General features: G+C 49.2%; 1 protein-coding gene across 1 annotated transcript in view; it reads right to left on the bottom strand.

Annotated features, from left to right (window-relative positions):
• Positions 1 to 16,774, bottom strand: part of LOC128642702 (uncharacterized) — a 282,968-nt gene that overhangs the window by 265,981 nt on the left and 213 nt on the right. The window contains exons 2-3 of the mRNA XM_053695480.1: positions 16,704 to 16,762; positions 4,225 to 4,375 (exon numbers count right to left, since the gene is read on the bottom strand). Of these exons, the coding sequence (XP_053551455.1) occupies positions 4,225 to 4,375; positions 16,704 to 16,762 (210 nt within the window). The remainder of the gene's footprint in view (positions 1 to 4,224; positions 4,376 to 16,703; positions 16,763 to 16,774) is intronic.

The raw sequence follows: 16,774 nt of genomic DNA, 5'->3' as shown, positions 1-16,774 counted from the left end.
TATGCTAAGTGGGACATCTTGTTTCACCCTTTGTGGTGTATCACGTATATACCTTACCTCATATTGATTGAGGTTTCTGTGTGAGTACCAACCTTTAAGAGGTGTTTGTGGGAGAATTTTTTTTTATGTATTCATTGTCATTAAAACAGACTGCACTATGAGGAGATTCTTTGTGCGCTTATTTTTTTAGATTTGGATACGTTTTACTTTAGAACTCCGGAGTTGGTACAGGGGGATTTACCAATAAGCTGCCGTGTCTCCTCAGATCTATAGAAGATTGGAACACTGTTTTTCCAGATAAGACTGATATTTAATCACTAATACCGCGTTCATTAACATTTATTTATTTTGTATTACTTGTTTTAGTATGCGCAGTTTATCTTGTTTGTGTGTTCACACATACTTCCTTTTGTATCAATATATATAAATATATATATATATATATATATATACACACATTTATATATTTTTTTATATATATATATATATATATATATATATATATATATATATATGTACACAAAACTGGCACTCGCTGGTCTTTCCAAAAAATCTTTTACTGTGAAAGTAGTGATGTTTCGGGGACAAAGTATCCCCTTTTGTCCCGAAACGTCACTACTTTCACAGTAAAAGATTTTTTGGAAAGACCAGCGAGTGCCAGTTTTGTGTTCAGCTATATTTAATTACACTAGCACCCTGGCAGTTGATATACTGAGTGAGAGTGCTCTCCCTTGTTACTACATATATATGAGTACCCCCACAAAAAGCCCTGTATATACTGTGTGTATATATATATATATATATATATACACACACACTCTCATACATTATTATTATCAGGTATTTGTAGAGCGCCAACAGGTTCCGCAGCGCTATGAACATAGGTGGTATATAAAAAATGATTACAGGGATCAAATGGGTAGAGGGCCCTGCAGAGAGTTGCACTGTTGTAGTCGGCTCTTATGAAGGTGGACTACAAACAGCTGGGCTCATAGGCTTACATGCTATGGGGTTTTAGGGGAGAGCAGAGCAGTGGAGATAGGAAGGTTACTGTAGGTTGTAAGCATCCCTGAATAGTAGAGTCTTCACGGAGCACTTCAAGCTTTTAAAGCTAGGGGAGATTCTTGTGGAGCGAAGCAGAGAGTTCCATAAGATGGGAGCCAGTCTGGAGAAATCTTGTAGACGGGAATGTGAGGAGGTGGTAAGAGAGGAGGAGATCATGAGCAGAGCGAAGGGGACGGGAGGGAGAGTATCTGTAGACAAGGTCTTAGATATAGAGGGGAGCAGTGCAGTTGAGGGCTTTGTTTGTCAGAGTGAGAATTTTGTGTTTAATCCTGGAGGCAAGAGGAAGCCAGTGAAGGGATTGGCAGAGAGGTGCGGCAGATGAAGAGCGATGTGCAAGGAAGATGAGCCTATATACACATATGCACATATACATTTACACACACACTAATAATTACAACCTGAATGTCACTGACAATAAATTCCAAACGCAACCATAAAGTGTTTAATTACAGAAAATAAAACAACTTTGCAAGACAAATTCACTATTTACTTGGCCTGACTTTGGATCATGCTTAACTATGGTCACATTTACCCAACCCTGCAACATGTTACACCCAGTAATTGCTCAGCTTAGACCATAACCTCATTTACAGTTGTCAATAAATGGCTAAACCAAAGAAGACTGTGGCCCTGAACTGTTCATGAGCTGCAAAATATTGTAAATCGTACAAAAATAGCAGCTGTAAATTACATAAATATTTTTATTGTGTCTGACAATCTGTTGCTGATATACACTGTGTATTTATAAAACAACACATTTTGTATGTGTGTGCATGAGGATGTTTTGTATGTGTGTGCATGCAGACGTTTTATATGTGAGTGCATGGGGACGTTTTGTATGTATGTGCATGTGGGACGTTTTGTATGTGTGTCAATACGGACGTTTTGTATGTGTGTGCATGCAGGCATTTTGTATGTTTGTGCATGCAGATGTTTTGTATGTTTGTGCATGCGGATGTTTTGTATGTGTGTGCATGCAGACGTTTTATATGTGAGTGCATGAGGATGTTTTGTATGTTTGTGCATGGGGACGTTTTGTATGTATGTGCATGTGGGACGTTTTGTATGTGTGTCAATACGGACGTTTTGTATGTGTGTGCATGCAGGCATTTTGTATGTTTGTGCATGCAGATGTTTTGTATGTTTGTGCATGCGGATGTTTTGTATGTGTGTGCATGCAGACGTTTTATATGTGAGTGCATGAGGATGTTTTGTATGTTTGTGCATGGGGACGTTTTGTATGTATGTGCATGTGGGACGTTTTGTATGTGTGTCAATACGGACGTTTTGTATGTGTGTGCATGCAGGCATTTTGTATGTTTGTGCATGCAGATGTTTTGTATGTTTGTGCATGCGGATGTTTTGTATGTGTGTGCATGCAGACGTTTTATATGTGAGTGCATGAGGATGTTTTGTATGTTTGTGCATGCGGATGTTTTGTATGTTTGTGCATGCGGATGTTTTGTATGTTTGTGCATGCGGATGTTTTGTATGTGTGTGCATGCGGATGTTTTGTATGTGTGTGCATGCAGACGTTTTATATGTGAGTGCATGAGGATGTTTTGTATGTTTGTGCATGCGGATGTTTTGTATGTTTGTGCATGCGGATGTTTTGTATGTTTGTGCATGCGGATGTTTTGTATGTTTGTGCATGCGGATGTTTTGTATGTGTGTGCATGCAGACGTTTTATATGTGAGTGCATGAGGATGTTTTGTATGTTTGTGCATGGTGACGTTTTGTATGTTTGTGCATGCGGATGTTTTATATGTGAGTGCATGAGGATGTTTTGTATGTTTGTGCATGGGGACGTTTTGTATGTTTGTGCATGGGGACGTTTTGTATGTTTGTGCATGGGGACGTTTTTTATGTTTGTGCATGCGGATGTTTTGTATGTTTGTGCATGTGGGACGTTTTGTATGTGTGTCAATACGAACGTTTTGTATGTGTGTGCATGCAGGCATTTTGTATGTGTGTGCATGCGGACATTTTGTATGTTTGTGCATGCAGATGTTTTGTATGTTTGTGCATGCGGATGTTTTGTATGTTTGTGCATGCGGACGTTTTGTATGTTTGTGCATGCGGACATTTGCGGATGTTTTGTATGTGCATGCGGATGTTTTGTATGTTTGTGCATGCGGACGTTTTGTATGTGTGTGCATGCAGACGTTTTGTATGTGTGTGCATGCAGACGTTTTGTATGTGTGTGCATGCGGACGTTTTGTATGTGTGTGCATGCGGACGTTTTGTATGTGTGTGCATGCGGACGTTTTGTATGTGTGTGCATGCGGACGTTTTGTATGTGTGTGCATGCGGACGTTTTGTATGTTTGTGCATGCAGACGTTTTGTATGTTTGTGCATGCAGACGTTTGGAATGTTTGTGCATGCAGACATTTTGTATGTTTGTGCATGCAGACGTTTTGTATGTGTGTGCATGCAGATGTTTTGTATGTTTGTGCATGCGGATGTTTTATATGTGAGTGCATGAGGACGTTTTGAATGTTTGTGCATGCGGACGTTTTGTATGTGTGTGCATGCGGATGTTTTGTATGTGTGTGCATGCGGATGTTTGGAATGTTTGTGCATGCGGACGTTTTGTATGTTTATGCATGCAGATGTTTTGTATGTGTGTGCATGCAGACGTTTGTATGTTTGTGCATGCGGATGTTTTGTATGTGTGTGCATGCGGACGTTTTGTATGTTTGTGCATGCGGACGTTTTGTATGTTTGTGCATGCGGATGTTTTGTATGTGTGTGCATGCGGACGTTTTGTATGTGTGTGCATGCGGATGTTTTGTATGTGTGTGCATGTGGACGTTTTGTATGTTTGTGCATGCGGACGTTTTGTATGTGTGTGCATGCGGACGTTTTGTATGTTTGTGCATGCGGACGTTTTGTATGTGTGTGCATGCGGACATTTTGTATGTTTGTGCATGCGGACGTTTTGTATGTGTGTGCATGCGGACGTTTTGTATGTTTGTGCATGTTTTATATGTGTTTGCATGCAGATATCTGTAATGCAGCGTATAATTGCTGATATATATATACTGTACATATGTGAAATGTGTGTACATGTAAATATTTATATTTATCTATTGTGCATATATAAACAAATATTTCTTTAAACTATTTTCCATAAGTGTAAATCTTAAGCACTTACAAAGGCTCTTGTGTACTGGTTCAGCACAGAGTTCTCTCCAGTAATAGCTTTGGAAAAAGCTTCCTTCACGTAGGTTGGAGGAGAGAAATTAGGGAATCCTTGGCCGAGATTCACCGTTTTATATTCATCAGCGAGGCTAACAAATTCAACCCTGCAAACAAAGCAAACCAGCTGTTAGTCTTTTGTCAGTCCCATCCTATGTCTGTCTGTCCTCTGATGGCCTGTGTCTGTCTGTCCTCTGATGGCCTGTGTCTGTCTGTCCTCTGATGGCCTGTGTCTGTCTGTCCTCTGATGGCCTGTGTCTGTCTGTCCTCTGATGGTCTGTGTCTGTCTGCCCTCTGATGGCCTATGTCTGTCTGTCCTCTGATGGCCTGTGTCTGTCTGTCCTCTGATGGCCTGTGTCTGTCTGTCCTCTGATGGCCTGTGTCTGTCTGTCCTCTGATGGCCTGTGTCTGTCTGTCCTCTGATGGCCTATGTCTGTCTGTCCTCTGATGGCCTGTGTCTGTCTGTCCTCTGATGGCCTGTGTCTGTCTGTCCTCTGATGGCCTGTGTCTGTCTGTCCTCTGATGGCCTGTGTCTGTCTGTCCTCTGATGGCCTGTGTCTGTCTGTCCTCTGATGGCCTGTGTCTGTCTGTCCTCTGATGGCCTGTGTCTGTCTGTCCTCTGATGGCCTGTGTCTGTCTGCCCTCTGATGGCCTGTGTCTGTCTGTCCTCTGATGGCCTGTGTCTGTCTGTCCTCTGATGGCCTGTGTCTGTCTGCCCTCTGATGGTCTGTGTCTGTCTGCCCTCTGATGGTCTGTGTCTGTCTGTCCTCTGATGGTCTGTGTCTGTCTGCCCTCTGATGGCCTGTGTCTGTCTGCCCTCTGATGGCCTATGTCTGTCTGTCCTCTGATGGCCTGTGTCTGTCTGTCCTCTGATGGCCTATGTCTGTCTGTCCTCTGATGGTCTGTGTCTGTCTGTCCTCTGATGGCCTGTGTCTGTCTGTCCTCTGATGGCCTGTGTCTGTCTGCCCTCTGATGGTCTGTGTCTGTCTGTCCTCTGATGGCCTGTGTCTGTCTGTCCTCTGATGGCCTGTGTCTGTCTGCCCTCTGATGGTCTGTGTCTGTCTGTCCTCTGATGGCCTGTGTCTGTCTGTCCTCTGATGGCCTGTGTCTGTCTGCCCTCTGATGGTCTGTGTCTGTCTGCCCTCTAATGGTCTGTGTCTGTCTGCCCTCTGATGGCCTGTGTCTGTCTGTCCTCTGATGGCCTGTGTCTGTCTGCCCTCTGATGGCCTGTGTCTGTCTGCCCTCTGATGGCCTATGTCTGTCTGTCCTCTGATGGCCTGTGTCTGTCTGCCCTCTGATGGCCTGTGTCTGTCTGTCCTCTGATGGCCTGTGTCTGTCTGTCCTCTGATGGCCTGTGTCTGTCTGTCCTCTGATGGTCTGTGTCTGTCTGTCCTCTGATGGCCTGTGTCTGTCTGTCCTCTGATGGCCTGTGTCTGTCTGCCCTCTGATGGCCTGTGTCTGTCTGTCCTCTGATGGTCTGTGTCTGTCTGTCCTCTGATGGTCTGTGTCTGTCTGTCCTCTGATGGCCTGTGTCTGTCTGTCCTCTGATGGTCTGTGTCTGTCTGTCCTCTGATGGCAAATGTCTGTCTGTCCTCTGATGGCCTGTGTCTGTTTGTCCTCTGATGGCCTGTGTCTGTCTGTCCTCTGATGGCAAATGTCTGTCTGTCCTCTAATGGCCTGTGTCTGTCTGTCCTCTGATGGCCTGTGTCTGTCTGTCCTCTGATGGCAAATGTCTTTCTGTCCTCTAATGGCCTGTGTCTGTCTGCCCTCTGATGGCCTGTGTCTGTCTGCCCTCTGATGGCCTGTGTCTGTCTGCCCTCTGATGGCCTGTGTCTGTCTGTCCTCTGATGGCAAATGTCTGTCTGTCCTCTGATGGCCTGTGTCTGTCTGTCCTCTGATGGCCTGTGTCTGTCTGTCCTCTGATGGCAAATGTCTGTCTGTCCTCTAATGGCCTGTGTCTGTCTGTCCTCTGATGGCCTGTGTCTGTCTGTCCTCTGATGGCCTGTGTCTGTCTGTCCTCTGATGGCCTGTGTCTGTCTGTCCTCTGATGGCCTGTGTCTGTCTGTCCTCTGATGGCCTGTGTCTGTCTGTCCTCTGATGGCCTGTGTCTGTCTGTCCTCTGATGGCCTGTGTCTGTCTGTCCTCTGATGGCCTATGTCTGTCTGTCCTCTGATGGTCTGTGTCTGTCTGTCCTCTGATGGTCTGTGTCTGTCTGTCCTCTAATGGCCTGTGTCTGTCTGTCCGCTGATGGCCTGTGTCTGTCTGTCCTCTGATGGCCTGTGTCTGTCTGTCCTCTGATGGCAAATGTCTGTCTGTCCTCTGATGGTCTGTGTCTGTCTGTCCTCTAATGGCCTGTGTCTGTCTGTCCTCTGATGGCCTGTGTCTGTCTGTCCTCTGATGGCCTGTGTCTGTCTGTCCTCTGATGGCCTGTGTCTGTCTGTCCTCTAATGGCCTGTGTCTGTCTGTCCTCTGATGGCCTGTGTCTGTCTGTCCTCTGATGGCCTGTGTCTGTCTGCCCTCTGATGGCCTGTGTCTGTCTGTCCTCTGATGGCCTGTGTCTGTCTGTCCTCTGATGGCCTGTGTCTGTCTGTCCTCTGATGGCCTGTGTCTGTCTGTCCTCTGATGGCCTGTGTCCTGTCTGTCCTCTGATGGCCTGTGTCTGTCTGTCCTCTGATGGCCTGTGTCTGTCTGCCCTCTGATGGCCTGTGTCTGTCTGTCCTCTGATGGCCTATGTCTGTCTGTCCTCTGATGGTCTGTGTCTGTCTGTCCTCTGATGGTCTGTGTCTGTCTGCCCTCTGATGGCCTGTGTCTGTCTGTCCTCTGATGGCCTGTGTCTGTCTGTCCTCTGATGGCCTGTGTCTGTCTGCCCTCTGATGGCCTGTGTCTGTCTGTCCTCTGATGGCCTGTGTCTGTCTGTCCTCTGATGGCAAATGTCTGTCTGCCCTCTGATGGCCTGTGTCTGTCTGTCCTCTGATGGCCTGTGTCTGTCTGTCCTCTGATGGCCTGTGTCTGTCTGCCCTCTGATGGCCTGTGTCTGTCTGTCCCTCTGATGGCCTGTGTCTGTCTGTCCTCTGATGTCTGTGTCTGTCTGTCCTCTGATGGCCTGTGTCTGTCTGTCCTCTGATGGTCTGTGTCTGTCTGTCCTCTGATGGCCTGTGTCTGTCTGTCCTCTGATGGTCTGTGTCTGGTCTGTCCTCTGATGGTCCTGTGTCTGTCTGTCCTCTGATGGCCTGTGTCTGTCTGTCCTCTGATGGCCTGTGTCAGTCTGCCCTCTGATGGCCTGTGTCTGTCTGTCCTCTGATGGCCTGTGTCTGTCTGTCCTCTGATGGCCTGTGTCTGTCTGTCCTCTGATGGCCTATGTCTGTCTGTCCTCTGATGGCCTGTGTCTGTCTGCTCCTCTGATGGCCTGTGTCTGTCTGTCCTCTGATGGCCTGTGTCTGTCTGTCCTCTGATGGCCTGTGTCTGTCTGTCCTCTGATGGCCTGTGTCTGTCTGTCCTCTGATGGCCTGTGTCTGTCTGTCCTCTGATGGTCTGTGTCTGTCTGTCCTCTGATGGCCTGTGTCTGTCTGTCCTCTGATGGCCTGTGTCTGTCTGTCCTCTGATGGCCTGTGTCTGTCTGTCCTCTGATGGCCTGTGTCTGTCTGTCCTCTGATGGTCTGTGTCTGTCTGTCCTCTGATGGTCTGTGTCTGTCTGTCCTCTGATGGTCTGTGTCTGTCTGTCCTCTGATGGCCTGTGTCTGTCTGTCCTCTGATGGCCTGTGTCTGTCTGTCCTCTGATGGCCTGTGTCTGTCTGTCCTCTGATGGCCTGTGTCTGTCTGTCCTCTGATGGCCTGTGTCTGTCTGTCCTCTGATGGCCTGTGTCTGTCTGTCCTCTGATGGCCTGTGTCTGTCTGTCCTCTGATGGCCTGTGTCTGTCTGTCCTCTGATGGCCTGTGTCTGTCTGTCCTCTGATGGCCTGTGTCTGTCTGTCCTCTGATGGCCTGTGTCTGTCTGTCCTCTGATGGCCTGTGTCTGTCTGTCCTCTGATGGTCTGTGTCTGTCTGTCCTCTGATGGCCTGTGTCTGTCTGTCCTCTGATGGCCTGTGTCTGTCTGTCCTCTGATGGCCTGTGTCTGTCTGTCCTCTGATGGCCTGTGTCTGTCTGTCCTCTGATGGCCTGTGTCTGTCTGTCCTCTGATGGCCTGTGTCTGTCTGTCCTCTGATGGCCTATGTCTGTCTGCCCTCTGATGGCCTGTGTCTGTCTGTCCTCTGATGGCCTGTGTCTGTCTGCCCTCTGATGCTCTGTGTCTGTCTGTCCTCTAATGGCCTGTGTCTGTCTGTCCTCTGATGGCCTGTGTCTGTCTGTCCTCTGATGGCCTGTGTCTGTCTGTCCTCTGATGGCCTGTGTCTGTCTGCCCTCTGATGGCCTATGTCTGTCTGTCCTCTAATGGCCTGTGTCTGTCTGTCCTCTAATGGCCTGTGTCTGTCTGTCCTCTGATGGTCTGTGTCTGTCTGTCCTCTGATGGCCTGTGTCTGTCTGCCCTCTGATGGCCTGTGTCTGTCTGCCCTCTGATGGCCTGTGTCTGTCTGTCCTCTGATGGCCTGTGTCTGTCTGTCCTCTGATGGCCTGTGTCTGTCTGTCCTCTGATGGCCTGTGTCTGTCTGTCCTCTGATGGCCTGTGTCTGTCTGTCCTCTGATGGCCTGTGTCTGTCTGTCCTCTGATGGCCTGTGTCTGTCTGTCCTCTGATGGTCTGTGTCTGTCTGCCCTCTGATGGTCTGTGTCTGTCTGCCCTCTGATGGCCTGTGTCTGTCTGTCCTCTGATGGCCTGTGTCTGTCTGTCCTCTGATGGCCTGTGTCTGTCTGTCCTCTGATGGCAAATGTCTGTCTGTCCTCTGATGGCAAATGTCTGTCTGTCCTCTGATGGCCTGTGTCTGTCTGTCCTCTGATGGCCTGTGTCTGTCTGTCCTCTGATGGCCTGTGTCTGTCTGTCCTCTGATGGCCTGTGTCTGTCTGTCCTCTGATGGCCTGTGTCTGTCTGTCCTCTGATGGCCTGTGTCTGTCTGTCCTCTGATGGCCTGTGTCTGTCTGTCCTCTGATGGTCTGTGTCTGTCTGTCCTCTGATGGCCTGTGTCTGTCTGTCCTCTGATGGCCTGTGTCTGTCTGTCCTCTGATGGTCTGTGTCTGTCTGTCCTCTGATGGCCTGTGTCTGTCTGTCCTCTGATGGCCTGTGTCTGTCTGTCCTCTGATGGCCTGTGTCTGTCTGTCCTCTGATGGCCTGTGTCTGTCTGCCCTCTGATGGCCTGTGTCTGTCTGTCCTCTGATGGCAATGTCTGTCTGTCCTCTGATGGCCTGTGTCTGTCTGTCCTCTGATGGCCTGTGTCTGTCTGTCCTCTGATGGCCTGTGTCTGTCTGTCCTCTGATGGCCTGTGTCTGTCTGTCCTCTGATGGCCTGTGTCTGTCTGTCCTCTGATGGCCTGTGTCTGTCTGTCCTCTGATGGCCTGTGTCTGTCTGTCCTCTGATGGTCTGTGTCTGTCTGTCCTCTGATGGCCTATGTCTGTCTGTCCTCTGATGGCCTGTGTCTGTCTGTCCTCTGATGGCCTATGTCTGTCTGTCCTCTGATGGTCTGTGTCTGTCTGTCCTCTGATGGCCTGTGTCTGTCTGTCCTCTGATGGCCTGTGTCTGTCTGTCCTCTGATGGTCTGTGTCTGTCTGTCCTCTGATGGTCTGTGTCTGTCTGCCCTCTGATGGTCTGTGTCTGTCTGCCCTCTGATGGCCTGTGTCTGTCTGCCCTCTGATGGCCTGTGTCTGTCTGTCCTCTGATGGCCTGTGTCTGTCTGTCCTCTGATGGCCTGTGTCTGTCTGTCCTCTAATGGCCTGTGTCTGTCTGTCCTCTGATGGCCTGTGTCTGTCTGTCCTCTGATGGCCTGTGTCTGTCTGTCCTCTAATGGCCTGTGTCTGTCTGTCCTCTAATGGCCTGTGTCTGTCTGTCCTCTGATGGCCTGTGTCTGTCTGTCCTCTAATGGCCTGTGTCTGTCTGTCCTCTGATGGCCTATGTCTGTCTGTCCTCTGATGGCCTGTGTCTGTCTGTCCTCTGATGGTCTGTGTCTGTCTGTCCTCTGATGGCCTGTGTCTGTCTGTCCTCTGATGGCCTGTGTCTGTCTGTCCTCTGATGGCCTGTGTCTGTCTGTCCTCTGATGGCCTGTGTCTGTCTGTCCTCTGATGGTCTGTGTCTGTCTGTCCTCTGATGGCCTGTGTCTGTCTGTCCTCTGATGGTCTGTGTCTGTCTGTCCTCTGATGGTCTGTGTCTGTCTGCCCTCTGATGGCCTGTGTCTGTCTGTCCTCTAATGGCCTATGTCTGTCTGTCCTCTGATGGCCTGTGTCTGTCTGTCCTCTGATGGTCTGTGTCTGTCTGTCCTCTGATGGTCTGTGTCTGTCTGTCCTCTGATGGTCTGTGTCTCTCTGTCCTCTGATGGTCTGTGTCTGTCTGTCCTCTGATGGCCTGTGTCTGTCTGCCCTCTGATGGCCTGTGTCTGTCTGTCCTCTGATGGTCTGTGTCTGTCTGCCCTCTGATGGCCTGTGTCTGTCTGCCCTCTGATGGCCTGTGTCTGTCTGCCCTCTGATGGTCTGTGTCTGTCTGTCCTCTGATGGCCTGTGTCTGTCTGTCCTCTGATGGCCTGTGTCTGTCTGTCCTCTGATGGCCTGTGTCTGTCTGTCCTCTGATGGCCTGTGTCTGTCTGTCCTCTGATGGCAAATGTCTGTCTGTCCTCTGATGGCCTGTGTCTGTCTGCCCTCTGATGGTCTGTGTCTGTCTGCCCTCTGATGGTCTGTGTCTGTCTGTCCTCTAATGGCCTGTGTCTGTCTGCCCTCTGATGGTCTGTGTCTGTCTGTCCTCTGATGGTCTGTGTCTGTCTGCCCTCTGATGGTCTGTGTCTGTCTGTCCTCTGATGGCCTGTGTCTGTCTGTCCTCTGATGGCCTGTGTCTGTCTGTCCTCTGATGGCCTGTGTCTGTCTGTCCTCTGATGGTCTGTGTCTGTCTGTCCTCTGATGGTCTGTGTCTGTCTGTCCTCTGATGGCCTGTGTCTGTCTGTCCTCTGATGGCCTGTGTCTGTCTGTCCTCTGATGGTCTGTGTCTGTCTGTCCTCTGATGGTCTGTGTCTGTCTGTCCTCTGATGGTCTGTGTCTGTCTGCCCTCTGATGGCCTGTGTCTGTCTGTCCTCTGATGGCCTGTGTCTGTCTGCCCTCTGATGGCCTGTGTCTGTCTGCCCTCTGATGGCCTATGTCTGTCTGTCCTCTAATGGCCTTTGTCTGTCTGTCCTCTAATGGCCTGTATCTGTCTGTCCTCTGATGGCAAATGTCTGTCTGTCCTCTAATGGCCTGTGTCTGTCTGTCCTCTGATGGCCTGTGTCTGTCTGTCCTCTAATGGCCTGTATCTGTCTGTCCTCTGATGGCCTGTGTCTGTCTGTCCTCTAATGGCCTGTATCTGTCTGTCCTCTGATGGCAAATGTCTGTCTATCCTCTAATGGCCTGTGTCTGTCTGTCCTCTGATGGCCTGTGTCTGTCTGTCCTCTAATGGCCTGTATCTGTCTGTCCTCTGATGGCAAATGTCTGTCTGTCCTCTAATGGCCTGTGTCTGTCTGTCCTCTAATGGCCTGTGTCTGTCTGTCCTCTGATGGCCTGTGTCTGTCTGTCCTCTGATGGCCTGTGTCTGTCTGTCCTCTAATGGCCTGTGTCTGTCTGTCCTCTGATGGCCTGTGTCTGTCTGCCCTCTGATGGCCTATGTCTGTCTGTCCTCTGATGGCCTATGTCTGTCTGTCCTCTGATGGCCTGTGTCTGTCTGTCCTCTGATGGTCTGTGTCTGTCTGTCCTCTGATGGCCTGTGTCTGTCTGTCCTCTGATGGCCTGTGTCTGTCTGTCCTCTGATGGCCTGTGTCTGTCTGCCCTCTGATGGCCTGTGTCTGTCTGCCCTCTGATGGTCTGTGTCTGTCTGTCCTCTGATGGCCTGTGTCTGTCTGTCCTCTAATGGCCTGTGTCTGTCTGTCCTCTAATGGCCTGTGTCTGTCTGCCCTCTGATGGCCTGTGTCTGTCTGTCCTCTAATGGCCTGTGTCTGTCTGTCCTCTAATGGCCTGTGTCTGTCTGTCCTCTGATGGCCTGTGTCTGTCTGTCCTCTGATGGCAAATGTCTGTCTGTCCTCTGATGGCCTGTGTCTGTCTGTCCTCTGATGGTCTGTGTCTGTCTGTCCTCTGATGGCCTGTGTCTGTCTGTCCTCTAATGGCCTGTGTCTGTCTGTCCTCTAATGGCCTGTGTCTGTCTGTCCTCTAATGGCCTGTGTCTGTCTGCCCTCTGATGGCCTGTGTCTGTCTGTCCTCTGATGGCAAATGTCTGTCTGTCCTCTGATGGCCTGTGTCTGTCTGTCCTCTGATGGCCTGTGTCTGTCTGTCCTCTGATGGCCTGTGTCTGTCTGTCCTCTGATGGCCTGTGTCTGTCTGTCCTCTGATGGCCTGTGTCTGTCTGTCCTCTGATGGCCTGTGTCTGTCTGTCCTCTGATGGCCTGTGTCTGTCTGTCCTCTGATGGCCTGTGTCTGTCTGTCCTCTGATGGCAAATGTCTGTCTGTCCTCTGATGGCCTGTGTCTGTCTGCCCTCTGATGGCCTGTGTCTGTCTGTCCTCTGATGGTCTGTGTCTGTCTGTCCTCTAATGGCCTGTGTCTGTCTGCCCTCTGATGGCCTGTGTCTGTCTGCCCTCTGATGGCCTGTGTCTGTCTGTCCTCTGATGGCCTGTGTCTGTCTGTCCTCTGATGGCCTGTGTCTGTCTGTCCTCTGATGGCCTGTGTCTGTCTGTCCTCTGATGGCCTGTGTCTGTCTGTCCTCTGATGGCCTGTGTCTGTCTGCCCTCTGATGGCCTGTGTCTGTCTGTCCTCTGATGGCCTGTGTCTGTCTGTCCTCTGATGGTCTGTGTCTGTCTGTCCTCTGATGGTCTGTGTCTGTCTGCCCTCTGATGGCCTGTGTCTGTCTGTCCTCTAATGGCCTATGTCTGTCTGTCCTCTGATGGCCTGTGTCTGTCTGTCCTCTGATGGTCTGTGTCTGTCTGTCCTCTGATGGTCTGTGTCTGTCTGTCCTCTGATGGTCTGTGTCTCTCTGTCCTCTGATGGTCTGTGTCTGTCTGTCCTCTGATGGCCTGTGTCTGTCTGCCCTCTGATGGCCTGTGTCTGTCTGTCCTCTGATGGTCTGTGTCTGTCTGCCCTCTGATGGCCTGTGTCTGTCTGCCCTCTGATGGCCTGTGTCTGTCTGCCCTCTGATGGTCTGTGTCTGTCTGTCCTCTGATGGCCTGTGTCTGTCTGTCCTCTGATGGCCTGTGTCTGTCTGTCCTCTGATGGCCTGTGTCTGTCTGTCCTCTGATGGCCTGTGTCTGTCTGTCCTCTGATGGCAAATGTCTGTCTGTCCTCTGATGGCCTGTGTCTGTCTGCCCTCTGATGGTCTGTGTCTGTCTGCCCTCTGATGGTCTGTGTCTGTCTGTCCTCTAATGGCCTGTGTCTGTCTGCCCTCTGATGGTCTGTGTCTGTCTGTCCTCTGATGGTCTGTGTCTGTCTGCCCTCTGATGGTCTGTGTCTGTCTGTCCTCTGATGGCCTGTGTCTGTCTGTCCTCTGATGGCCTGTGTCTGTCTGTCCTCTGATGGCCTGTGTCTGTCTGTCCTCTGATGGTCTGTGTCTGTCTGTCCTCTGATGGTCTGTGTCTGTCTGTCCTCTGATGGCCTGTGTCTGTCTGTCCTCTGATGGCCTGTGTCTGTCTGTCCTCTGATGGTCTGTGTCTGTCTGTCCTCTGATGGTCTGTGTCTGTCTGTCCTCTGATGGTCTGTGTCTGTCTGCCCTCTGATGGCCTGTGTCTGTCTGTCCTCTGATGGCCTGTGTCTGTCTGCCCTCTGATGGCCTGTGTCTGTCTGCCCTCTGATGGCCTATGTCTGTCTGTCCTCTAATGGCCTTTGTCTGTCTGTCCTCTAATGGCCTGTATCTGTCTGTCCTCTGATGGCCTGTGTCTGTCTGTCCTCTAATGGCCTGTATCTGTCTGTCCTCTGATGGCAAATGTCTGTCTGTCCTCTAATGGCCTGTGTCTGTCTGTCCTCTGATGGCCTGTGTCTGTCTGTCCTCTAATGGCCTGTATCTGTCTGTCCTCTGATGGCAAATGTCTGTCTATCCTCTAATGGCCTGTGTCTGTCTGTCCTCTGATGGCCTGTGTCTGTCTGTCCTCTAATGGCCTGTATCTGTCTGTCCTCTGATGGCAAATGTCTGTCTGTCCTCTAATGGCCTGTGTCTGTCTGTCCTCTAATGGCCTGTGTCTGTCTGTCCTCTAATGGCCTGTGTCTGTCTGTCCTCTGATGGCCTGTGTCTGTCTGTCCTCTGATGGCCTGTGTCTGTCTGTCCTCTAATGGCCTGTGTCTGTCTGTCCTCTGATGGCCTGTGTCTGTCTGCCCTCTGATGGCCTATGTCTGTCTGTCCTCTGATGGCCTATGTCTGTCTGTCCTCTGATGGCCTGTGTCTGTCTGTCCTCTGATGGTCTGTGTCTGTCTGTCCTCTGATGGCCTGTGTCTGTCTGTCCTCTGATGGCCTGTGTCTGTCTGTCCTCTGATGGCCTGTGTCTGTCTGCCCTCTGATGGCCTGTGTCTGTCTGCCCTCTGATGGTCTGTGTCTGTCTGTCCTCTGATGGCCTGTGTCTGTCTGTCCTCTGATGGCCTGTGTCCGTCTGTCCTCTGATGGCCTGTGTCTGTCTGTCCTCTGATGGCCTGTGTCTGTCTGTCCTCTGATGGCCTGTGTCTGTCTGTCCTATAATGGCCTGTGTCTGTCTGTCCTCTGATGGCCTGTGTCTCTCTCATTTCTCGGATCCAGCCCTCATTCGTGTCACTGTCTCTCACAGCAGTGATAATCTAATGTACCCCAGAATTGTTTATATGAATCCCTATGGCCGAAATGTGACGCTCCAGTACCTTTAACCTCGCTCTCCACTTTTTCAAACTGAATGTTACATGCGTCTGACAAATAGGGTAAATATAGTGCACATATGAAGTACAGCACCATTATTCTAGTAAAGTGTGCTCAACGGACCTATCTTGAGTAAAACAAATTTATTTGTGGCCCTTCATTCTCTTGTTATCTTTTGCTGAAGGAACAGCATTGCACTACTGGCATCTAGCTGAACACATCTAGTCAGCTAATCACAAGAAACAAATGTGGGCAGGCACCAATCAGCAAGTGGCTCCCACTAGTGTAGGATATGTGCATGTTCTTTTTCAACAAGGGATACCAAGAGAACGAAGCACATTTGAAAATAGAAGTGAAATTAAGTGTTTTAAAAAGACCTGCTCTATCTGAATCATGCAAGTCTAATTTTGACTTTCCTATCCTTTTAATGCTATCTGCTTCCATCCAGCTGCAATATGCTTAACAGCAGAGGAGACCAGGAAGATGGATTCTACCTGGCTTTTCAAGGGGTGCATCTTTGAACTGCTCCTTATTTGTATAGCCCTATGAAAATACATGGTTTTAAAGCACAAATGCAATGCTAATGCATTAGAAAAATCAGTTCCTCCAAATAGCTCAGAATCTGCAACTATTACTCACAGCACCTTTAGTTGTAAAGAAAAAATATATTTTACTTTAATTGTCTGTGAGTGCAGCATTCTAGTTTCTGTGCCTAGTATAAAAGTCACAGGGAACTGTTAACCAATCATAAGCCTCATATCCGGTAAACCCCAATCACCGGGGGGGCTTCCTGCCCAATAGCTGCCGAGTAACACTTTACCTATGTGTGTAGTAAATCGATAGTAAGCTAAGATCAGGCATGACACACAAAAACTACATAATTGTACAATACATGTCAGTGGGAGAGCAGATTTCAGAGTAAGTTTGAATTTTGAAATTCTGGATTTGGGGATTTGTACCAGTTGTACATTGTTTCAGAATTTGAAGTTCGTTCTGCAAACACTAACAAAACCGATCTGTGTTTCCATCAATCGGATAGTTCTAAAACCGGATATATTTAAATAAAAGTGCAAGTTACAATATATGTGGACATAAAGATATTTTGACTTACAGTTTAGTTCTACTATACATGGTGTCGTAACTATGGGAATTCCGGAAATGGGTGATTTTGTTATTTGTTTGCAAAAGGAGCATCGAATCTGAAATAGCACAAATCTGCTTTTTTTATGTTTATCACTTGCTGCACTGCAATGACGGAGACCTTTAGTGACTCAGTAATTTAAAAAACAACATAAATATGGGGACCACATAACTGTAGCATTTAAAGGTTGTTAAAGAACAAAACGATTGAGGGTCTCAGGATTATGAAGAATAAGCACAGAGATGCCCTGGTATACAGATTCTATACGTTCCTGAGCCAGCTACGCTCTGTATATAATCTCTGTTATCAGACCTACAGGGAGGTTATATACATAAACACTCACCAGATATTTTCATCTACTCCCTCCAGCCGGCGAGCTTGGATCTGTTTTGACATTGTGCCCTGTGCAAAGGA

The sequence above is a fragment of the Bombina bombina genome, chromosome 12 (genome assembly GCF_027579735.1).
Source record: "Bombina bombina isolate aBomBom1 chromosome 12, aBomBom1.pri, whole genome shotgun sequence".
Classification (NCBI taxonomy): Eukaryota; Metazoa; Chordata; class Amphibia; order Anura; family Bombinatoridae; genus Bombina; species Bombina bombina.
Note: the sequence above shows the minus strand (reverse complement) of the source record. Positions and strands in the feature narration are given on the sequence as shown.